This window comes from Mchenga conophoros, linkage group LG6, assembly GCF_057382185.1.
Source record: "Mchenga conophoros isolate Kocher_MC1m ecotype Shallow Benthic linkage group LG6, M_conophoros_male_GT1.1, whole genome shotgun sequence".
NCBI classification, from domain to species: Eukaryota; Metazoa; Chordata; class Actinopteri; order Cichliformes; family Cichlidae; genus Mchenga; species Mchenga conophoros.
In genome coordinates this window covers 27510323-27534478 of record NC_140531.1, presented here as the reverse complement: position 1 = coordinate 27534478, position 24156 = coordinate 27510323, and the positions used below count along the sequence as shown (strand labels likewise).

Below are 24156 nucleotides of genomic sequence, written 5' to 3'. Positions count from 1 at the left end.
GACTCACCTCCACGCACGTCAGGACAAACCAGCATTGGATTTCAAGATGGATTTTATTACAACAGATTGATAAAACATTACAAAGGATGTATACAAGTAGACTTAGGACCAGGAAATATTTAAATCAAACCTGAAAAAAAGAATAAAACTAGAGCCTGATGAGTCATGGAGTTTATAGACTACGTAACTGGAACCAGTTTCTGAGACCCTCACCAACCAAGGTTGGGGACGAATGTCCAACAGCATCTAAGCATGCTGTGAGGGCCTCAATCATTCCACCAAAAGAAATAAACAAAAATATGATTAAATGTTTACAAGAGAAACTTGCCTTTGTAAGGAGTTGGTACGTTCATGAAACTCCAGCAGCTTCAAAAGAAATATGAATCATTTAAACACACTTCACTTCTATGAACCTGAGTGAAACCTAAGGGGAAAAATATATCCTCACATGTAATTAGTTAACAACGTTATAGTTGTTAAAAACTTATGTGGTGTTTGGCTCTTTTCAAATAAAGATGTTACATTAAATGTCCATGTGTTCTAACAAATATTTGTCTTCACCACCGTTGGTCTTTATGCTCTTTGCTTGCAGCTAGGTTTGAAAAAGCACAAGGGTGATAGAAAGGTGTTAACCTCAAACCTAATGTGCAGGTTGCTTTGCTGCTTCAGTAGCGTCCAGCCGGAGACATGACGGGAGGCCTCATACCCATGGGAGGGCCTCCCTGGTAAGGGGGCACCATGGGAGGCCCCTGCCCATATGGAGGCATCCCTCCAGGCATGTAGCCTGGCATGCCCTGAGGAGGGGCACCATACTGACCTACAGAGAGAAGAGCACGGAGTGTTTTAATGCTACTGTTCAAAAGGACATCTGATCTCACCTGCTGTGCACCATACACCTTCCTGTCCAAATCTACAAAATTCAATTAATTATATTTTTCAAACAGCCAAATATACTTGGTTTTTTCCTGTTGCGGTTTCTTTTTTTAAATTAAACACCTACTTGACAGAGACTGCTGAGAAAAAGCTAAGCTTTCAATGAAATGTGAACTAAAATGATCCACAGACAGGTAATGAGCACAAGCTGGTAGAACAGTGAGTTACACAAAAAATGAGTTTGCTAGAACAGAAACAATTCTGTACACTGCCAAAAAAAAAAAGAAAAAAAAAGGATTTTCTTACCATGTATGGGATGCCTCATGCCTGGCTGCTGTGGTGGCAAGCCTTGCTGTGGGGGCATTATACCACCCACAGCTGCCACTGGGGGAGCAGCCACATGGGCCTGACCAGGTCTTGGTGCAAGACGCTGGTAACGAGGAAGTTGGGCCTTCATCTCTTCCTGTTGGCAGGGACAACGCACAGAACAAACATTCAGACTAAAGAAACTTTGTTATGCCCCTTTACAGTACAAAAAAATGATGAGGAACTTGTACCAATGTTGACGTGCCCTGATTTCAGACTGAGGATGTTCAAGTTCAGAATCATCCTTTAACATAACCACAAAAGAAGAACTACTAAGTAGTATTAAGGATGTGCAACCAAAGTGTTTAGCTTCAAACATATTCTGAATATATAGCTGAATTATGATCAAGATATACAGAATCAAGCTGGTGGTCAAATACTGCACCAGTCTATTATTGTCTATTGCCCAATGTGCTATTATAAATATGTATCAGTCATTACTTACTGTGAAAAGGGCAAAATAGAAAGCTCAAGCAACTTACCAGTGAGATATCCTCATCAGGGTGGATCAACTTACTAGTTGCACTCGTGGTGGTGAGGGTAGCAGGCTTACTGGTCACTGTGGCTGGGGGTTTGGCCACAGTGCTGCTAGAGGGATTAGAAGAAGTGGAAGAAGAAGAGACAGAGGGCTGGGTGTAGGCAGGGAATGTTGCTTTGGGTGGGTCAGTGGAGGCAGCTGTGCTGAGGGAACTTGAAGCTCCTGCGACTCCTGGAACAGTCTGCTGGGCCTGTGCAAAGACACCATACATATAACTGATTTTTTTTAAATTAATAATAAGATACTAGCTTAATGTTGCAATATGCAAAAAAGGAATGAAAATAACCCCAAAATAAATTCATTTTAAAAATTACAGTGAAAAGATGACATCTCAGTAACAACATTAAAAAAAATGGAAAAGTTAACTAATCATTTGATTTAAGCTTTACATTTTAAAGCACTGTAATGTACAAGTGTATTATGATTTGGTTACTCTGAAGCTTAAATACACAAATTACACATGATTTTAATAATCCCAATTAATTTGTTTCCATTTTATTTTAATTGGAACAAAGCTGTTGCGCTATTTTGTCTCAACCACAGTGCAATTTTTACATTAAATGGAGAAGAACTAGAAGTATCTATAGCACTTCAGATGGGAAGAACTCGGGTTAAGGGAGAAAAATAAAAATCTTGCAAAATCTGTTGGGTACTAATTGCATCATGCTCCTGAGGTTGAGAGAGAGTGGAAGATTCTAAATAAAGTTCATCTCATCTTAGGCCTATTTTAACTAAAGCGCATGCACACTAATGAAGCTCACAAACAAAACATGTCAGTTCTTGTCAGAGATGCCCATCCTGTGACACCAACATCATGGCCAGCATGGCTATTTTGGTGCACAAGTAGACTTATGAAGCAAATATGGTTAGTATCCAGCCATGTTTAAGTTTGCAAATTCAGAATTTACAGGCAGTGTTAATAAATATTCAACATGCAGCTGCCACAGAGCACAGAATCCTGTCTGTGAGCATACTTGTAGCATATTAGGAAAGGGAGGCTGGGGAGACGCAGACTGAGGGTCTGCAGATGGAGAGGAGACAGCTGCTGTGCTGCTGTGAACACCAGAGCCCATCTGCAGCATGGTGGAAAGGAAACCACAGCGTTTGCATGTAACATGTCTACAATGTTTTTTAATCTGAATTTTACCCTTTACAACATACCCTAAACAAGGTTAGAAAGCAAAGGGACACATCAGAAACAAGAACAAATGGGAAATAAAATATGAGGGGTTTTTTTCCTCTGGTATACAAGACTAATTTTAACCAGCTTATCTGAGTGGGGTTTCTTTTATGTTCTACTTCTGACAATTTGTTTATCAATCAACCAGAAATGTAGCAAATATGAGCAAGTGACACAGACTCCAAGCCTAAATTTTGAGCCTGGAAAAATCCTGTTATGTATACAACGACATCATAAAACACCCTGTTGACGGTTTAATTCCAGATAAAGTAAACTACATTAACAACATGAGACCTAAGAAAACAATAACATCTCTTTGAGGCAAATGTCTAAAGAAGTCACTGCATGTGTGTTAGTGGGGTTACAATGCCCACCTGTGCTGCACTGGGGAAGAGAGGTTTGGTGACAGCTGGCTGGGCCGCAGGTGCGGCTGGTCGAGTGACTGCAGGGGCTGGGGCCATGTGAGGAATTCCTGGCCTTGGGGGTATGTGGGGTGGGACTGCTGTAGGATGAACCAGGATCAGAAGTGTTTACATGATCACATTTGTCAAATTTAGTTCTTTGTGTAATATAAGTTCAACGGTTGTTTCTGAAATGCAAGCACAACTCACCCGGGGGTATCCCTGGCATCATTGGGGGCATCATCCCTCCCATTGGCATCATACTGCAAAAAGCAGAGACCCACAGAAAATTGGACACACTGATCTGACAGTGAACTACAGTAAAACTGCATTTCAGTTAGCTCCATGATTGTATTATCCCTACAGACAAAACACTGGATAGTAAAGTTACTATTAAATCAAAAGTTAGTAAATGAATTACCCTGGTGGCATTCCAGGCATTGCAGGAGGCATGCCATGCATCATGTGAGGAACACCGGGCATCATAGGAGGCATTCCTGTAACAACGGGTTAGAGAAGATTTATTTAGCAATAACTCATCATGCCACACAAACAATCAAACAAGTAGGCAAATAAACACAGCAAAAGGATACACATACATAAACTACATTTTCACAGGCTCCATTTAGTTTCTTGAATGATTTCAGTCGTATATTTAGATATTTGTGGCAAAAAACTGAAGGAGTGTGTTAAAAGCATACATGACAGATCATCTATAGGGTTAAAATAGATACAACCGCTGAACAAAAATTATTTGTTGGTGCTCTCTGGTGGACAAACTGCATTAATACTGTCAACTTTTTAAGAAGGTAGCTAAAAACTTACAAAAATACTAAGATATATACTGAGGTGGATTTGTTGGTTAATTACGGGTCATGCGTGACCAACAATTACACCAATTATCTGAGATTGTTGATGAATTTAGAGACACATCCAGCAGGAATGTGTTATGTAACGTGCTACAGAAATCAAATTCCCATGTCTCCTTAAATGCAGCTGTGATTCAGCAGTAAAATCCATCTAGCAAAAACATTTAAAAATATTGTGAATTTGTGGATGCAAGATTTCCTAGCATTAGAATTACAATTCAATTGGAAAGAAAAAGAATACTTTTAAACTGAAATAAACCTGGAATGAACTTGAACTTCTATCGACTGGCAAAAGGAAATGAAAAGGATGTGAAGGATGGCGACATGAGAAACTACTGCAAAACAATTCAACACAATAACGGTTTTAGTTAAAAAGCAGAACTGCAACTGGAATTAAAAGTTGATCAGCTGCGAAGCCAGTTTCATATGTGTAGTTGATGCATAGATTTTTAAGTTTGTAAAAAAAATAAATAAATAAAAAACCTTGCCTTGATATCCTGCAGGAGGAATCACTGGTGCTCCAGCCACAGGAGGGATCCCAGGTTGTGCCATTGGGGCAGCATAACCTGCCTGGGCCTGGACCACAGTGACCTGCTGAGCTGACGGTCCAGCTTCATCATCATCAGACTCATCAGAGTCATCCTGATTGTTTGACTTCTTCTTTTGACTCTCTGAAAACAGAAAATGTTGACACCTAAGCAAAATCTTATGTAACCCATACCATAACACTATATTAGATTACTAAGACTCGTGCATCATATTACAAACTAGGGCTGGGCCATATTATACCGTTCACGGTAATACCGGTATAATGTTAGGCAACGATAGGAAAATGAAATATCGCGATAGAATATGAGTAAAACGCGCATGCGCAGTGCCTTTGTTTTCATACGCACATGGCCGATTGTTGAGTGAAACAGATGAACCAGAATTGGTTTGTAAAAATGGTGCAACTTCCGTGATGTGGAACTGGTTTGGTGTTTGTCCGTCAGATACACGACAAAGCACATTTTTTTGCAGAACATGCAAGCGGCCGTTGTTATTGTCGTATTTGTCGGACTAAGATGCTCTTAAATCTGGGAGTAATCTGGGTCCTAAACTCCGTATACTTCAGGTCAAACAACACTGCAGCATCACTTAGAGTTAAAAACTGTCTAAATTCTTTCATCTTTAATAAAACGATCAGCATTGCTGCTTTACCAGGTGTAACTATAAAGTGCCTCTCAACTTTAACTTCCAGGCATCCATGAAAACAAAAGTTATTACATTTAATGGAGTTAGAAGTTAGCAGGAAGCTAGCGGAAGTTAGCTCGCTAGTTTCGCTAGTTACCTAAGCATGATATAGCATGTTCTGACTGAGAGATTTCTGAAAAAAATCAAACGTACAGCTCTGCTATCACTTCCAACATAAATGAAGACAGGAAACTAAACAGCAGTAACGTTTGTAGGGTTACTGAAGTTGGGCTAGCTGGTATATAATGATGTGCTACGTGATCGCTAGCGACACAGCTATGTTAGCATAACATAAACAGTGAAGCTGGAGGACGAACACTAACACTTTTCCACTTATAAAAGTTAACGTGAAGGTTCTTCATGGTTAGAGACAAATGCAATCGCATGGCAGGATGCTGTAAACGGACCAAACTTCAGTCAGGAGAACAACTGAGATAATCCATCCACAATACGAGGTTAGTCATTAATATACTGCAACAACATGGGAATAGAGCAGCTGCCAGAGAATTCAACATTAATGAATCAATGGTACAGAAGTGGAGGAAGCAAGAAGAATGAGTTTAATAAAGTTTGATTTATCTGACTGCTTTGTTTCGCTTAATGTGCCTTATAATCCCGTGCACCTTATGGTCCGAAAAATGCGTACTGCACACTGCAGTTTAATGTTGCAAAGCACCTCTTTTTAACTTCAGTGGATATTATACATGGTTATGCTCAGGATATGTCAGCCCATTTCTACTGGAAATGCCTTTTGGTTAAACTTTCAGCAAGGAATTTGCATTTGCACTGTTACATTTTTATAAAGCTTTAATGTACATAAAAACCAGCTTCTTATTTAAGTGAAAATAAATGGAAGGTTGTCTTTTTGCGCTAGTAATGTTGTGGAGTTGTATTTTGTCTCGCATCAATTATATCGTCGGTTATATCGTTATCGCAAATTTTCAAATATATATCGTGATAAATATTTTTGGCCATATCGCCCTGCTCTATTACAAACCCTATAATATAAACCAGGTTTTAGTCAACACAAGCACAGCCCTTGCATAGGTGAACAAACCTTGTGATTTCTGTTCTAACGTTCGCCTTCGTTCCTGCATGTCTTTATCTGGAATTCCCTCCATGCCATAGATTTCCAGCTCGATGTCTGTTCTTCCTGGAATTGCATTTGGTACGCTGTCAATCGTCTCTTTGTGCACCTGAAAAATATGCAAAGTGAGTCACCACAAACTCGAATAACTACTCAATTACCTGTAACTAATGTGTGTGTGTGTGTGTTTTTTTAAACAAAGATGCTACAAATCTTAATAAGGTTATTAATAATTAAAAACCCATACCTGCATGCAATGAATAGCCAAGCCAGGGCCAGTGTACAACTTCTTGTGGCAAATGTGGCATTTAAAATGTTTTGCCTTTTGATGCTGAATGAGGATCTTTTCATCGTCGAAGTCTCGATTACAGTACCTGGAAACTGAAGTTAAGGACTGCCCAGTAACACTGTACAAGATCGAAATTCAGCGACCATACAAGCCGGCAAAATAACATAAGAACTGCTTAAAATAACCATCACTCAGCGACTAAGTAGCGCAAATCGTCTGGTTACACAAATCTAAAGACGGATCAGTCCTGAAGATTGAATCATAAACGAAGCTAAATGCTAACATAGCCGTTAATATCCAAGGTATTATTCGATTCCTGTAACCAGCACCACGAACCCAAACTCTACTAGAAATGAAATACAACCGATACCGAGTATTTTACAGCTTTAAAAATATCTCATTAAGTAAAAATCAACCAGCAAAACTCTTAAGTTCGTGAGTGCCAGTCGCTAATGCTAACGCAAGCTTTAGGGCGTCAAGAGGCTAGTTTGGGCCTTCCCTTTGTCGAGCTAACATGTAGCCCCTCGTCTTTCCACAGCGGCACTTTATCGTCGAAACAAAAAGGATACCAGCACCATGGCTTCATCTGCTTCTTCTTTTTTCGCCCCATTTTATGAAATACTGGAAAACCGGTATCAAAACTCTAAACACTTGTCTTATTATCTGTTTGAGAACAGCATGCTGTAATCCCGTGACAAGGCCGAAAATGGCGCTTCAATGGCGGAAGTTGTAACGAACGTATTCTCGCGCGAATACGAAATGAGCGTCACAGACACGCCCAGAGGTTCAAAACAGGAAGCACGGTAGACAGGATAGCCGACAGGTGAAGTAAATAACTGATTTCACTGCAATGCAATATTCTGGCGAACCTTTGGTGCTGAATAGCACTTGGAGACTTAAAATGAAGTGTGTCTCATTCCATCATTCCTTTATAGCAAAAACACTCCCCGATGGACAGACCTCCCAAAGCCAGCTCGCCATGTAACATGCAACTGTCTTGATCATGGCCAACACACTGATGTCTCACGAAAACGTTCATGACTCACGAAGTCTTAAAACAAGAATATTAGCAGATTGGGCTGATAGTCAATGATGTCTTATTTGGAACTTAACTTACAGGACGGTTTTTCTCTTTACATATTATTTATTCTAACAGATCCGTTTACTGAAATAACTGCTGACATTTTCTTGTATTGCTATAACCATTGTTAGAAGCGTTTATCCACCAACATATTTAAAAGCTTTATGGACACTAAAACATAGTTCATGATTGACTGGCAACTGTAACCCAATAAATGTGCAAAGATCTACTTTCACCAGAAAGATGAACTAAAGTTATCATCATGATAGGTATTACGTGTTTCATATATTTTTAACAAGATTAAAAACAAGAAGTAATGATATAGCTGCATGGGCACAGATTACAGCAGGGGGATTATATCATCAATAAATAGCTGCCACATTATCCATATTTTTCTTTTAACCAGTGTTGACTTTTTTCTTGTTGCGTGGAGTCTAGAGGTTTCCATCATATAAATGGAAAAAAAATATACTAGGTGTAAAAACTACAGTTTTGTCGATAACAAAACTGGCTTTTGTGCGCCACTTTTGCATCTGAGGATGGTTTTTATTTAAAAAATGGTTTTACTATAATGTAATTTAATATACTTATATTAATATAAGTAGGGCTGCTCGATTATGGCAAAAATGATAATCACGATTATTTTCACTGAAATTGAGATCTCGATTATTTGACGATATTTATTTAACCCTTTAAGACCTACCATAGAACCAAGTCCGCCAGAGCTTTTTTTTTTTTTTTTTACATGCTGTAGTGCCATTTTTGGGAGCATTTCAAGTTGCTATACATCAATACAACTGTTATAGCCCATATTTTAATAATATGTATGCATTAAGTGACCGAGGACAAGCTGATGACATAAGCTTGTCACTGGCTTGCCATCACCAGTGTGTGAATGTGTGTGTGAATGGGTGGATGACTGGATATGTAAAGCGCTTTGGGGTCCTTAGGGACTAGTAAAGCGCTATATAAATACAGGCCATTTACATAAGATGTAAGTACAACTCCTCCGGTTTCTTATGCAAAACAAATTATTGCGCTAGCTTACGCGGTTCTGGTTCTACAGGGATTTAAAGGGTTAACAATAACAATGTATTGAATAATGACTTTAAAAAAATAATATAAAATAGTGTGCAAATACTGATAACAGTGCAAATGTTTGCAATATAAAAAATAAATGAAAAATGTAAACATCTATGTTTAGTGAACTTTGCAGTGTTCCTCTGTGGTGCAGCTACTACACCGTAGCAACGTTTACACACTATGTCTACTTGACGTCTGACTCTGCGAACCCATAATGTTTCCACACCACTGAAGGTTTTTTTTACCTCTCTTTTCAACCAACGGCAGTCACTCTCCTCTCCAAATAACTTCTGCTTAGCTTTCCGAGCTTCCCTTGGGTTCTCTTAATCCGGTTGTTCAGTCTGACGTCACTAGCCGTGTCTGGGTCTAAACTCCGCAGGTCCATATATCAAACGATCATATGGCATTACTGAGAGTTGAAAAACTGTCTAAAGTCTTTCATCTTTAATAAAATGATCAGCGTTCTGCTCAGGTGTAACAATTGAGTTTAACATCCAGGCATCCATGAAAACGGAATTTATGACATTTAAAGGAGTTAGAAGTTAGCAGGGAGTTAGCTCGCTAGCTTCTATCTAAATACAATATAGCATGTCCTGACTGCGGGGTTTTGGAAACAAATTAAAACGTACAGCTCTGTTATCACTTCCAGCATAAATGAAGACAGAAAACTAAACAGCAGTGACGTTTGTAGGGTTACTGAAGTTGGGCTAGCTGGTATATAATGATGTGCTGCGTGACCGCTAGCGACACAGCTACGTTAGCATAATATAAACAAGCTAACTTTTTTTCCACTCGATAAAAGTTACCGTGAGTGTTCTCGGTGGTCAGGAACAAATGTAATCGCATGGCAGGATGCTGTAAAAGGACCAAACTTCAGCCAGGAGAACAACTGAGATAATCCATCCACAATACGAGGTTAGTCATTCATATACTGCTGCATGGGCTGGGCTGTAGTTACATCCTAAGGTTTTAAAAACTGAGCTTAAATAAATGATTAGCGGTAATAAAAGCCGAGAGAGGTCAACAGTGATCACTGACTGTTTTAGGAGCTTTTTGAGATCAAATAGAAGAAAATACATAACATTAAACATGTTAACAACACAAAAGCCATATTAAACGCAGACTACTTTAGACCCGGAAGTAGGATTCGTCGCGTCATCACTGAACAACCGGAATGTGACGGGTGTTCGAAATGCAGAGAGGTGCGCTCGATTTGCCACACGGAGCAGCGCGAGAGTAAAGCACGAGGGAGGGGCTAATAATCGGCTCAGTCATTTTTAATGATCGTTGAAAGCCCCGATCGTAATCGTGATTAAAATTCGATTAATTGAGCAGCCCTAAATATAAGGTCTGTGGGACTATTTTGATGTAGTTCTAAAGTTTTGTCACAGGATGGTGGTGTTTTCTCCTGCATAACATGCAGTCACTCCAGTAAAACGTATACAGAACCAAAAAAAATGCTTTATCTTCAGGATTATGTTCACGTAGCCAGACAGCTAAATATCTATACCTTTTGCTATTAAGTTGTTGCAATGCCAGGTGTATTTACAGCTAGGTCCATATATATTTAGACACAATACAAATACAATTATTGTTATATAATGGACATGGGCATAATGTGTAGAACTTTCATTTGAGGGTATCCACATTCAAATTGGATGAAGGATTTAGGAGTTTCAGCTCCTTAACATGTGCCACTCTCTTTTTAAAGGGAACAAAAATAATTGGACTAATTAGCCCATGTATTTCATTGGCAGGTGTGTGCATTCCTTCATTATGCCATTAATGTGGTGCTTGCATTTAGAAGAGTTCGCTGTCAACAGACAATATGCAGTCAAAGGAGCACTCCATGCAGATGAAAAAAAGCCTTCCTTTAACCTCGAAAACAGAAAAAACCATCAGAGAAAGACAACAGTGGTGGATGATCAACAAAAGCCAACCAAGTGAACAACATTCAGAGGGTATCAATATCCAAGTCCACCATAAAGAGAAGACTACATGAAAGTAAATACAGAGGGTTCGCTGCCATCTGCAAGCCACTCCTAAGCCTCAAGAAGAGAAAGGTTAAATTTAAATTTGCTTAAAAATGAAAAAACAAACAAACAAACAAACCCCAAAACAAAAACAAAATCCATAAAAAAACAACATAGTCCTGAAAAAAACATTTTTTGGCAGATGAATCCAAAATCAACCTCTACCAGAATGATGGCAAAAAATGGAAGAGCTCATGATCCAAAGCATACCACATCATCTGTAAAACACGGTGGAGGCACTGTTGTGGCTTGGGCATGCATGGCTGCCAGTGGCACTCTGACACTAGTTTTTATTGATCATGTAACACAGGACAAAAACAGACGAATGAATTCTGAGATGTTCAGAGACATGTACAAAGAAATGCTCAAATCCAGCTAAATGCAGTCAAATTGATTGGGCGTCATAATACAGATGGACAATGACCCAAAACATATAGCCAAAACAACCCAGGAGTTTATTAAAGCAAAGAAGTGGAATATTCTTCAAATGCATTTCACTTGATCAAGACTAAACTTCAGACAGAAAGGCTCACAAACAAGCTGCTGCAGTAAAGGCCTGACAGTGTTAAAAAGGAGAAAACACAGCATGTGGTGATGTCCATGAGTTCAAGATGTCAGGCTGTCATTGGCAGCAATCTTTTGTTCAACCCACTGAATTAAAGCTGAAAATCTGCACTTTAACTACATCTGAGTGGTTTCATTTAAAATTCTTTGTGGTAATGTGCAGAACCAAAATTATAAAATAAACATTTGTCTCTGTCCAAATATATATGGACCTAACTGCAGTTACTAAGTAAAAGGGAAAATGGGGTTTAGGAAGAGAGACCTACTTTTCTGTCTTTCTGCTTTCCTCCTTCTTTTCTTTTATATCTCTCCTTATTTTTTGTTCTGTTTTTCTGTTTCTTTTTCTCTTTTTGCATTCCTGTTATGTTGCTCTTTCTTCAACTTTTTTCACTTTATGTTCATGCTTTCCTAATCTCTTCTGTTTATCTACTACTTCCATTTCTAGCCTTCTCCCTTTTCATCTCGGCTTTGCCTTCGTCAGTTTTTAAGGTAAGCTCCTAAAAAGACACACAAAGCATTTTATTTTCATTTTGAAAAGAAAAAATCTTACAATCCATCATATTATCATGTAACTCAAACGATGAGGTAAAATGGCATTAGCTCAGCGTTTTACATGGCTCGTGAGCCTGATGAGCCTGATCTCCTCCTCCAGCTTTCTCACCATGTTGACAAACTCCTCACCATGGAAAGCTACTTCTCTTTATTGTCTCTTCTCTGTTTCTGAAGCCTTTTCTCTTTCTTTCTTTCTTTCTTTCTTTCTTTCTTTCTTTCTTTCTTTCTTTCTTGCTGCCAGCTCACATCTGAGACAGTCCTCCAAAGCTTTGAAATTTTTCTGGCATTCAGTTTTGCTCTGGTGGTGTTTCGACTTAATTGTTTTCAGCTTGGCCAAATGTTTTTCTACCAGTGCCATCATTTCAAGTTTGAAAATTCAGCTGTCTTGGATGAAGTTTTTCCACAGTGTTCCTACAGAGTTTTAAACTCAATGGTCCCCCCCCGCACCCCCCTGCCAGCTTTGCTGTTGTGTTTAGTGACAGCTTCACCTCATTGCCTTGTTTGCACTCTGTCGCTTGGTGTTTTTTGACCTTCTCACTCTCACTCGGCTGGATGCTCAGATTTTCTTTTAAGATCCAACCTTACTTCTCCTTTTCTTTCAGTTTTCTGTCAGTCTCCTCGCACATAGTGTCAAACTGTTTTTCACTGCTTTTACAAAGCTTTCCAAGTCCTGTCTGGCCATTAAAAGTGTCGACACTTTCTTGAGCTCCTTTCCAGCAAATACCTCTCCACACAGCAGCATTTTTTTCTCCTGTCAGCTCCTTGGATTTTTGTTGTTGTTGTTGTTGCTTGTCTTTTTAAGTCCAAAAGGGGTTTGTAGCAAGATGTGCTGCATTTTGCTGGGGTATGTGCATGTAGGTATGCGATTTCCTTAGCCTAAAAAGTTCAAAAATGAAGTAAAAATACATGTTCACAGTTAAATGCAATAAAACTATTTACATTTTGATGAGACCTAACAAGAATCTGTGAACTATGAATGAATATGAACTTTTAGCCAGCTAAACATTCATCACTTATCTTATAAATAATTTATAAAAGTTAATTATCACAAGAGTTTACTTACATGCGCAAAAGACACAGAGGATTTAATGTCAGAGAAATTTTCCATCATTCACAGATTTTTCCACTTTCAGTCCAGTCGCCAACAGTGTCTTCAGCCCTTCAGATTCAAAATGTAATGCCATGTCATGTATTTGATATCTCTCTGAATTTCCAACTTAGTTATAACTAAAAATATATTTTGCATTCAATTTGAACCCATATTGTGGACGCGGCGGATTTTTGTCCCAGATGTAATAAATTCCCTCCAAGGCATCCTGATAGATCACATTTACAAGAAATTGACAGATTTTTGACCGGTGACGCTGGAAGCTCAGGTAACACTGATAGATGAAATAGAACGGCGCACAACTTGTTTTGGCCACTAGGTGGCGATAGTACTTCAAGAACAGTACATTGGGGGTTTCAGGCTGTGGAAATTGGGTGGAAAGGCTTTCCAGAACAGCTGTTAGTAATGGTTTATATATACATTTCATTAGGAAACGCTCTCATTAGAAAACGTTCGATGGTTACTCTATCTGTACCAACATACAGTGTCGATTACGCTTATGGTCCATTACAATTTAGAGCCAAATATACATGTATTTGAGAGGTTTAGTAACCGTTAGGTAATCAACCCAAACAGGAAAATAAGGTGTAACAACATTGACAATTTTAATGTATTACAATACCCAGTATTTAAAATCAAGTCCAGACTGACCCACTGCAATGTAATAGTGATATTTTTATCACTCCTCATTACTTTTGGTCCTTTAAGTGTACTTCGTACTTGTCTCTGTGTGCACCTTCATGTTTAAACAAGGATAAATAAGTAACAAGTGTTTCTCGCAGCAGGTTGCATAAATGCTGAGATGCAACAAATGTTTCCAGACAGATTTTCCTTTCCTGCGGCCTCTCGTTTTCTTCATCAAGGTGAATGATTACCTCTGAAAGGAAAGATTTATGAAGGGGAAACACAACTGAGGCGGCTTTCCTTGGCTGCATAATGAATTTTTCATCGTAGGCCTTCAAAACTGCTACTCCATGGTTGTACCGGCTAGACAGAGAAGATGTTCAGTGACAGCTTAAGGGGTCCCTTCTCTGAATGAATTATAGCTGATTCTTGTATTCTCACACATTTCATTGATCACTCTGACATCTGCTTTTTTTCACAAAGGCTCTTACCCCAGCTCTCTACTCTCTGTATGGCCCTATAATCGCTTCCTCCAACTTTTAAGTTTACATTTAACACATAATCCTGTTTTAAAGCTGCTCAGTTTGAGCACTTTTTTCTTTGATATTGGACAATATCCTCTGTCCTTCCTTCCTTGATACTGAATCAACCGACATTAATGTTTCCAAAGAAAGTTGTTTAAATACAATCAACATAGGCATGAATGTCATGGTAATTTTTAATTTATTTGAACTGTTCTTTCCCCAGGATGGATAGATAGCAGTGACGTTCCTTAATTTGTTTGGGAACTGCTTCTTTTAACAGACTTTAAATGTTTGGGAACTGAGAAAACCACTTGCTGCATTTCTGAAAGCCAAATGTTTTCCCCATTTCTACTGAACAGCTGTTCAACACTTCAGGGCCTCCTTTGTTGTCATTTTTATTTCATAATGTGTGCAGTGAAGCTCCTCTTTATTACTTCACAAAACAGCATTTGCTCATGGATAAATTGTACACATTGTACAGATAAATGATCACACACACACGCAAAGATTGAGGTTATGGTGTTTTATTGATTAGTGTTGTTGGCAGGGTCCAAGCTGGGAGTCACAAAAATAAAGATTAGATTGGAAATCTTGGTTATGCCAAATAAACAAAATCATTTTAACTGATGTCGCTGAAGTGAAATAAAGGATAGAAGTTAATGAGTGCAATAACTAACCCTTTTATCTGTGTTTCCTTTCCCTTGTGTAAGTATACAAGTATAATAAGTATACAAACTTATATTTTCAATGATAGCTTGTCGGTGAATTGTTTTCTATTTAAATAAAGTTCACAATATTTGTAAATTTATCTAGTACTAATAAAGTTTAATATTAGCAATCTGATTGTGTAATCCATTAGTTTAGCTGACTTTTTAATAGCAGTCCACAGAAGTTCAGCCAGTTCACATCAGAGGATGCTAAACCCACATGCCACCTCAGATCACAAGTGGTGTTTTGTGGTTTGTGATGTTTGTCTAAAAAGGCTCTATAGAAATAACATTTTACTTAATTACTTTTTAGTTTGCTTTTTAATGTTTTGTCCAAATTCATTGAAGCCATCCACAGGACGGGCCACAAGCCAGTGTCAGTCCTAGTGTCACTCCTAGTGTCAGTCCTACACCCAGATAAAAGGGCAGGACTACGTCAGGAAGAGCATCCGGCTTAAAATCTTTGCCAAATCAGACATGCGGATACAAAGACCACAGATGAGGTTCATCGATGGAGTGATGGAGGAGATCCAGAATGTTGGTGTGACAGAGGAAGATGCTTGGGACAGGGTGAGATGGAGGCAGATGATGAGTTAATCTCTAATGCAGGTTTTTGATGCGTCCTCGATCCAGCACAGCTGATTTAAATGGCTAAATTACCTCCTCAACATGTCTTGAAGTTCTCCAGAGGCCTGGTAATGAACTAATCATTTGATTCAGGTGTGTTGACCCGGAGTGAGATCTAAAACCTGCAGGACACTGGCTCTCGAGGCCTGGAGTTCCCTACCCCTGCTCTAACAGGAGCAGCCAAAAGAAGATGCAGCTGAAAGAAGACCTGCTGGTCTGTACTTCATTTCCTCCTCCTTTAATCCAACTGCCAAATGTTTTGGCATTTTGTGTTTCAATCTTTGATTAAAATATTTGAAATGATTTTATTTGATCAGTCCGGTGTGTGTGTGTATATATATATCTGTTAAGTCTAATTGTTGAATGTTGCCATTGTGTTTCTTAAATTTGTACAGTCTTAGTTTAAGCAGTAGGATCAAAGCCATTCCTTTGATTCTGACCACCTCTCCAGCCACTCTGTGCTGGGGGAGGTTTTATTGTAGATACATCCTAACTTGAAGATCTGTTTGATGTTTGGTAGAGCTTCCTACCCTTTGTATGGTTTCACTGTGTTATCTTTGGTAAACCATACATTGGGTGTGGGGGAAGACTACCCTCTTTATGACCAAGGATGTTGTTCCTGCTTTTAGGTTTTATGACCCTTTGATCAGCCACACACACACACACACACACACACACACACACACATTCTCACATAACACCCACACACACACACTTACATACAGTGCCTTGTCTTTGTAACCAAAGGGGGTTGCAAGGGGAGGTGTTTTGTAAACTATTGTTTGAAGTTTGTCAATAAAAGGCGGCGAGAGGAGGCCACCAGCGTGGTCATTTCAACGTGCTGGTCACAGACGAGAGGCCTCCCTTGCGCAAGAAATCGATCGAACACTGTTGCCTTGCTTTTCTTTCATGGGAATAAGTCTTGGATACAGCGGGGTCTGAGTTTAGACCCAACATTTATTTGGTCCTTCGGAGCCGGAGCCTAACACATTGCATCCACCGAGGAGAGGGAGAGGACGCCACCGCAACGTCTGGGATGATTGACGTAAAGCCCTGGTGTTTTTGGCTTGCCACCAGGCCGGGAAGTTTGCGCCTGACCTCCCCTCGGGATGGATGACGATTGACGGGATCCAGAGACTCTTCCCATGAACGTAAACAAACAGTGAGTACAGAAGGCCTTAGAGAGCGTCTCTATAACCGTGTGAATGAATGTGGGATCCTAGATACGCGTCACCGTGATTCTGCGTGAAACGTTTGAGTCCCGGGGAGCGCTGGTCACGAGAGCGCACGTGGACCCAAAACAATAGAGAGCGGCTACGGGCTGTGCGTTAAACGTGAGTCCGGGAGCGCGCTAGCCGCGTGAGAGAGACGCAGGCTTCTCCGCCGTTTGGGGCGTAGAGAGTTCTCCGCCATTTGGGGCGTGGAGAGAACCTAGGTTCAGAGTCCGGAATCTCCGCCATTTGGGGCGTTGGAGAGTGTCCGAAGGTTGAATTCTCCGCCATATGGGGCGTTTGAGAGTTTTCAACAGAGAGCGCTAGCTGTGCGTGCAGACGCAAGCGATAGGCCTATGTTGTGTGTGTGTGCGGGCCAGACGTGGTCTGCGTGAGTGTGGCTGATTGTTGTCTTGTAATGGAGAATAAAATGTGTAAGTCTGCCTTAGAAGGAGATGTAAAATTTATGGAGAAATTTTTACCAGGCAGCACGCAGTATGTAGGTTGTTGGCGTAAGAAATGTGGATTTGAAGGGACATTAGTGGAAGTTCAGTGTAAAATGCTGGTAGAAAGAATAGCTGTAAGTGTAGCAGGTAAAACAGGTAAAGCGAAGCAGAGGAAGGAATTGCAGTTAGCAATTGCTAAGTTGTGGCTGGAGCAGGCTCAGAAGAGGAGAGAAGCACAGAATGTTAAAAGAGCAATATTGCAAGAAGTAGTTGTGAAACCTGAGGATGAAACTACAGCTCAATCCACTGCAACTACTCTAGAACAACACCGTAGAAAAGCATTAGGAAGAGCAAGAATGTTAGCAGAAAGTAGAGTCAGAGAAGAGCGTGAGAGAGCAGAGGCAGAAGTGGAGGAGAGATTAAAGGCATATTAGGAGCAGCATTGAGTCCAAGACAGACTTGGCAGGGTAGGAAACAGAAAGTAAAGTTAGTGAACACAAACGTTACAACTACATATCCATCCCTGACACAACACAAAAAAAAAACAAAAAAAAACAAACAAAACATATGGTGTTTCTGTAACAGAGTGTGAAGATGAAGAAAGTTTTTCTCCTGATCAATTCCATGAGTGTGAGAGTGTCTGACGTCATGGTGTGTGTGAAAGGTATCCAGCTGGGGCAGACGTGATTCTGCATGTCACCTGCCCAGTGGACAAAAAGAAATAAAATAGTTGTGTGGATGAATGATAGCACGAAGAGTGTTTGGTGTTTCTCAGTCTGAAACAGCTGTAATGCTATTTTCTGTTTTGGAGAAAAGTACAGTTAAAGAAAAAAAACAGAGAGATGTGTGTTGTTTTAAGCAGTGATGAGAATAATGGAAGTGTGGTGAGAGATGAACACAAAAACATACTGAAAATGCATTAACCATACTAACCCTACATGCATATACACATACAATGATACTCATGAGACCAGACAGCATCTTAAGCATGAGATTCTGTTTGTCATCTTGTCCAAGTCACTAGTAAGATGAAAGTGATACATAGACTAGTGGACTGAATATTATAGGAGGACAGATGGTTGCATCATAGAGGAGGAAACAGAATGCTGATGAGAGGTCTTGAATGAGTGAGTTGAGTGAGCTGATTGTGAGTTTCTGGTGTGTGAAGAAGTTTTACCATGGCACACATTTAGTTACATGAGAACTAAAACTTATTATGTGCTAAGACAACAGGGTTATGCTGTATGTTGTGTGTATGGCTGATTGGATGAATGTTTGAGATTAAACTGGCTGTTTGATTTGTCTTTATTACTAAAGTTGAACCTGCCAATTGGGTTGTTACGATTTATCCCCCTGGCATGAAGAACACGTGTCATGATTTAAACAAGGCCTATCTTTCCTTTATTTTCTTTGATTTCTTTTATTTTCTTTCTTTTATTTTGTTACTTTCATGGTGCACTGAAAGTTTTGTTTGATGATCTCTGTTGAGCAGATCTGCACGATTAGAATCGAAGCGTCGTCGAGAAAACTGTTGCAAAGTGAGCTTCCCCAAAATTAAAATGGGCTCTTATTTGGGACAATCAGGAAACAAATTCCTGTCCAAAAGGATTCAACGAGAAAATCCAGTCTAAATTATTTTTCTTTTTGAAATGACGTTGTTTTGCTGAGCGTGGAAACGGATGCGACGATAATTTCCACAATTAGCAAAAGAAGGAATCACTGAGTGAATGAGTAAGAATTTTAAAATAAATGGGGAACTGACTGACTGACTTAACACCATTGTGTGAAGTCAACCCCCACTTGACAAAGGTGTGGATGTATCTCTGTGTGTGTCTCTGTTACAGGAGCAGAAAGATGATAGCAACATCTGAGGTTGCGTGATGGTTTAACCTTTTAAATGCCATTTTTATGTTTGTGAATCTATCAGAGGTGTGTTATTCATGGGCTTGTGGTACTCACAGAAGTTACTGTGAGAAAGTGTGTACACACCTGCGCAGCGCTAACATTTGCATTTTTTCTTACAGCATTGCAGTTTTTCATGTGATTTGATGATGTGGTTTTTAGCAGAACAACTGGTGGATGTTTGTTTCTTTATTACAGGTTTTGTTTTCTTTAAGAGTGCATGTAGCATTCAGCAGAAGCGGACAAGTGACATGAGTAAAACAAATAAGAGATTACGATATTTATGGAATAGTTTATTATGGGCTCATTTGCTGGCCACTTTTGGACCCATAATAAATATATGAGTGGAGTGACTTTGCTTAAGGGAAGTCACCGATTACATTAATGTTAACTGAGCACATGGGATGATCCATGTTTGAGGCGAATTATGGTAACAATAGTGATTTAATGATTTGAGAAAACCTGCACATGACACTTGTCTTGCTGATGCTGAATGCTTGTTACCCTTGTGATATACTTGTTTATAAGTGTGAAGTTTAATTTTACTTCCAGATCTTGTTTTCCAGGCCATGATGGTGAGTATGCAGGCTCCTGGTGGAGCCAGTTTTTAAGGCAGGGATCCAGGTTTGGTGAGTTGACGCATGAGAGTGTCCATGCGTCAAGAGGTGGGGTCCAGAAGTAACATTAAACAATGTTTTCTATTATTGTTGCAGTGATTTGTGTGATTAGCTGTTTATTTACAAGTATTAAACCTATGCAAGTGGTGCATCCTTGTTCAGATGAGGCTTTGATGGCCTATAAGTGAAGTTCACTGATTACAATGTGGAATAACATTGAGATGTTAAATAATTTGGAATAAATTATGGGAAAACGTAGGAGTTTAATGAGTTTAGAATAAACCTGCAATGATACTTGTCTCTGTGATGCTGAATACTTTATTACTCTTATGATCTACAGTTGGTTGCGAATGTGAAGTTGTTTTAAATTTAAGACTTTGTCTTCTGTGATACAGGAGCTGGGAGCTAAACAAGCTGAACATTTAAGTGCTGATTAATGTTTTTACACAGGGTTACAGCTTGGAGTGAAGCTGCTCCAAGGGACAAACCCTGGAGATTGTTTTAGGGAGACTGTGCAACACTCTTGTACATGTCTCATTGGGGAGTTGACACATGGCGAAAGCCGTGTGGCGAGAGGAGTGTCATTTTTTCAATTTGTAGATGTCGTGAGATGCCATGATGAGAAGGAGTGACTGAGAGGATCGCCCACAAAATGGAACCTGAGGGAGCGTGCCAAGCTCCAAAAAGTGACAGCGCAGAGGAGGTCCAGCGATGGACTTGTGGTTCTGTGAACAGCACAAGTGCAAGGTGACTGTAAAATAACTAACAGCACTTTTTCCACAAGTGAAGCCAGTAACTTACTATCCTAAAAGATTAGCTCTAGTTGCTCGTGCTTTACCTCCATGCGTGAGATCAGTATGTGCAGCAGCTTAAGCTGTACAATGTTTCAATAGTTTATTTCACCTTTTGCAATTGTTAGCTCCACACGAGGTAGATGTCTACTACTGCAGACTAAACTTACATTTCTGTCACCTACAAGACACTTGTCTTTAATGTTACTGTTACTCTCACAACCACACATATTACCATAAAGTGGTGCAGAATTCTGAATCTGTCCAACCCTTTTTGCCAACGGAGGAGGGCACTTCTCATGAGTGTAGAGAGCGCGAGGAGAAGACGTGTAAGCTGAGGGATGACTTAATAGATGTGCCACTCGTTGAGGGAAAGGTTTGGTTTGTTGATGATTTGAGTTTTACAACAGCAGAGGGACAGACTAGAACACGTTTTACTGTAGCTGACAGTGAGAGAGAGTTATCTATGTAGGACAACTAGCATGTTTCATGTTTGCTTGAGCAGCAGAGATGCTAGCTTTAACGGAAGCGTGTAAAGCTGTAGAGAGACAATATACACTGATAGGTAGTATACATTTGCTACTGTACATTTCTTTGTAGTGCAGTGAGTGAGACGAGGTGTGACAACCTCTACAGGGAAACCTGCAGAACACACCAAACTCTTGCAAATTCTGCTGGATGCAGCGTTATTAACCAGTGGAATTGCCGTTTGTAAATGTGCAGCACACATGTGAGGGAAAGATCCGGTTGCATTAGGGGAAGTTTTTGCAGATAAGATCGCAAAAGAGGCAGCTTTAGTTAAACATGGTGTTAACCTTTTATCAGTACAGCATTAGCAGACATGCAGGCCCACTCACCTACTGCAGGACAATAGTTGTGACTTACAGAGGGAGCAAGCTTGCAGGATGATTTTTTTATCTGTGTGATAAACCAGTACTGCCTAATAATTTGTATAAGACTGCTGCTATTTTGAGCCATTGGCTATGCCATGTCTCAAACAGGAGGGAGATGAGCAGTCGTTATACTCACTCTAGGATTATTAAATACTTTAAAAAAAAAACTTTTGCAGACAGTAAAGTTAAGATTTAGGAAGACAGGCAGGACATGGTTAGACTGTATAGAATAAGTACATGAGGATTACTCCAACAGAGAATGGTCTGACTCTTTGAGATTACACATGTTAGAGCATTTAGAGTTCCAGTCTTCTGTAGTGATGATAGAAAAGCAGAAGAGAGAGCATATTAGCAGATTAGATGCTTGAAAATGTTTAAAAGTAAAGTAGTCATGAGAACAAATGATCTGCCAGATGATTCTGTTTCTTCGCAGGAGCAGAGCCTGAAGTCTGGAGATTGGATGATGATAAGGCCATGGAGAGGAAGTGCTGGTCCAGTCCATGGTGGGAAGGTCCATATCGGATGCTGCTGACGACGACCACAGCAGTGAAGATTGCTGGAAGGAACACTTGGATACATCAAGCGCACTGCAAGAAGGTGACACACATCCAGGCCAGCTCGGAGTAAGTGGCAGGAAGACCGGGAACAAAGGGGGGGAAAGCCTCCAGGGCCCCTCGTCTCAATCCGGTGAAGAAACCAACTGAGCCACAGGTACTCATCAGAATGGCTGGGAATGTGCTGTGCATCTTCTTGTGCCTGTGGACCCTGAGTGGGATGACAGGAGCGCATTGGGACAGAGCAAATCACACCCAGTACCCGCATGGGTTTTCAACCAACTACTGGTGGCAGTTTAAGAACACAACCGGATAGCATCACTTGGAGCGAGACAGTTTGTTTGGTTGCTTTAGCAACACATCCAGGAACACTGCCAACTTTTCAACTGCTCTGAACCTGAATGGAAGGTTGATTCACCAGTAGCTGGGAAGGTGAACTGCTCTGGTGAGACAGACCTGCTCGTCTGACTCAAAGAATATGACTTGTTGCAGGACATTATACAGTTAAACGAACTGGAAACAGGCCAATTGCCTATGTGTACGAAGGACAATGGATTAGCCCAAGTTGGAGATTAACCATGGAACATGGTAACATCACTTATTCTTTTGTCTTCTGCAAGAAGGATGTAAACAGAGAAGCCTTTTGTCTACATTTACATCATGAACACTTGAGGTTTTGAGCCAAGAAGATCAAAACAGCTGGATCCAATTTCCTTTACAAAGCTTTTTCTGTGGTGACAACAGGACAGGAGAAGAGTTGTAAATGCAGATAATTCACAAGTTGACTCTAACCCCCACAGGATGCCTACAGTGAGAAGATTTGGGGGGGTTGATAGGAGTCATAAAGAAGGGTGTTGACCAGGCTGCAGCTTTGAAGTTAGCTGAGAGCCATATGGACAAACAATAAAGTCAACTGATGCGTTTAAATACCTATGTCTGTATACAGGTGGATTGTAGAGACATATGATTTTTGAGAATGATGATTCTTCTTGTTTGACCTTTGACATTCAGTTGTGTACTTGAAGAAATACATAATGAATTGCACGACAGGAGTAGATCCACCACAAGGCTGGATAGCTTGGTTACCGTCTGGTCCTTGGTGGCATCTTCTTTTGAAAATATTAATTCCTGTTTTTGAACTGTTGATACTGATTTGCTTATGTATAGGATGTAGTTTACTGTGCATGAATGAAATCTACACTGACACTGTCAAACAAGGGGTGCATAAGTTGAAATTTAAGAACAATGACAAAAAGGAGGGAAATGTTAAGTCTAATTGTTGAATGTTGCCATTGTGTTTCTTAAATTTGTACAGTCTTAGTTTAAGCAGTAGGATCAAAGCCATTCCTTTGATTCTGACCACCTCTCCAGCCACTCTGTGCTGGGGGAGGTTTTATTGTAGATACATCCTAACTTGAAGATCTGTTTGATGTTTGGTAGAGCTTCCTACCCTTTGTATGGTTTCACTGTGTTATCTTTGGTAAACCATACATTGGGTGTGGGGGAAGACTACCCTCTTTATGACCAAGGATGTTGTTCCTGCTTTTAGGTTTTATGACCCTTTGATCAGCCACACACACACACACACACACACACACACACACACACATTCTCACATAACACCCACACACACACACTTACATACAGTGCCTTGTCTTTGTAACCAAAGGGGGTTGCAAGGGGAGGTGTTTTGTAAACTATTGTTTGAAGTTTGTCAATAAAAGGCGGCGAGAGGAGGCCACCAGCGTGGTCATTTCAACGTGCTGGTCACAGACGAGAGGCCTCCCTTGCGCAAGAAATCGATCGAACACTGTTGCCTTGCTTTTCTTTCATGGGAATAAGTCTTGGATACAGCGGGGTCTGAGTTTAGACCCAACAATATCCATGTATGAAACAAATTTATTTGGTCAAGATATTTCTTGGCTTAAAATATTTGAGAACGTGCTATGACCTGCTGTCAGGATGCTGTAGTAACAGAGAGTTGGAGCCACCCCGAGCAAATG

At 40.1% G+C, this 24156-nt stretch overlaps 1 protein-coding gene and 1 long non-coding RNA gene across 5 annotated transcripts; one reads left to right on the top strand and one right to left on the bottom strand.

Moving 5' to 3' along the window:
- Positions 1-34: 34 nt before the first annotated feature.
- On the bottom strand, positions 35-10113 carry znf207b (zinc finger protein 207, b). Of its 4 annotated transcripts, none has more exons than XM_085277204.1 (11): positions 7406-10113; positions 6795-6921; positions 6518-6656; positions 4716-4898; positions 3780-3855; positions 3569-3621; positions 3332-3456; positions 2752-2850; positions 1722-1967; positions 1180-1336; positions 35-817 (listed from the first exon to the last, which is right to left on the bottom strand). In XM_085277204.1, exons 1-11 carry the CDS (start codon positions 7444-7446, stop codon positions 666-668), a joined length of 1398 nt encoding a protein of 465 aa, XP_085133330.1. In that variant the 5' UTR covers positions 7447-10113; the 3' UTR covers positions 35-665. The 4 variants fall into 4 exon arrangements, with proteins under 4 accessions (XP_085133330.1, XP_085133329.1, XP_085133332.1 ...); XM_085277203.1 differs by having other exon boundaries at positions 3332-3459; positions 7406-10112; XM_085277206.1 differs by lacking the exon at positions 2752-2850 and having other exon boundaries at positions 7406-8628.
- Positions 10114-16089: 5976 nt separating this feature from the next.
- Positions 16090-23956, top strand: LOC146572796 (uncharacterized). Its single transcript, XR_014892756.1, has 2 exons — positions 16090-16901; positions 20516-23956. It is a non-coding gene; the product is annotated as an uncharacterized LOC146572796 (long non-coding RNA).
- Positions 23957-24156: the final 200 nt, after the last annotated feature.

Bases quoted from the DNA above. Each gene is read 5' to 3' on its own strand.
- znf207b (XM_085277203.1), bottom strand. From the start codon at position 7,446: ATGGGGCGAAAAAAGAAGAAGCAGATGAAGCCATGGTGCTG. The intron at 6,922-7,405 runs GTATCCTTTTTG...TTCAGTTTCCAG, and splicing joins CAGATGAAGCCATGGTGCTG to GTACTGTAATCGAGACTTCG. The intron at 1,337-1,721 runs GTAAGTTGCTTG...CCCTGCCAACAG, and splicing joins CTGATGAGGATATCTCACTG to GAAGAGATGAAGGCCCAACT.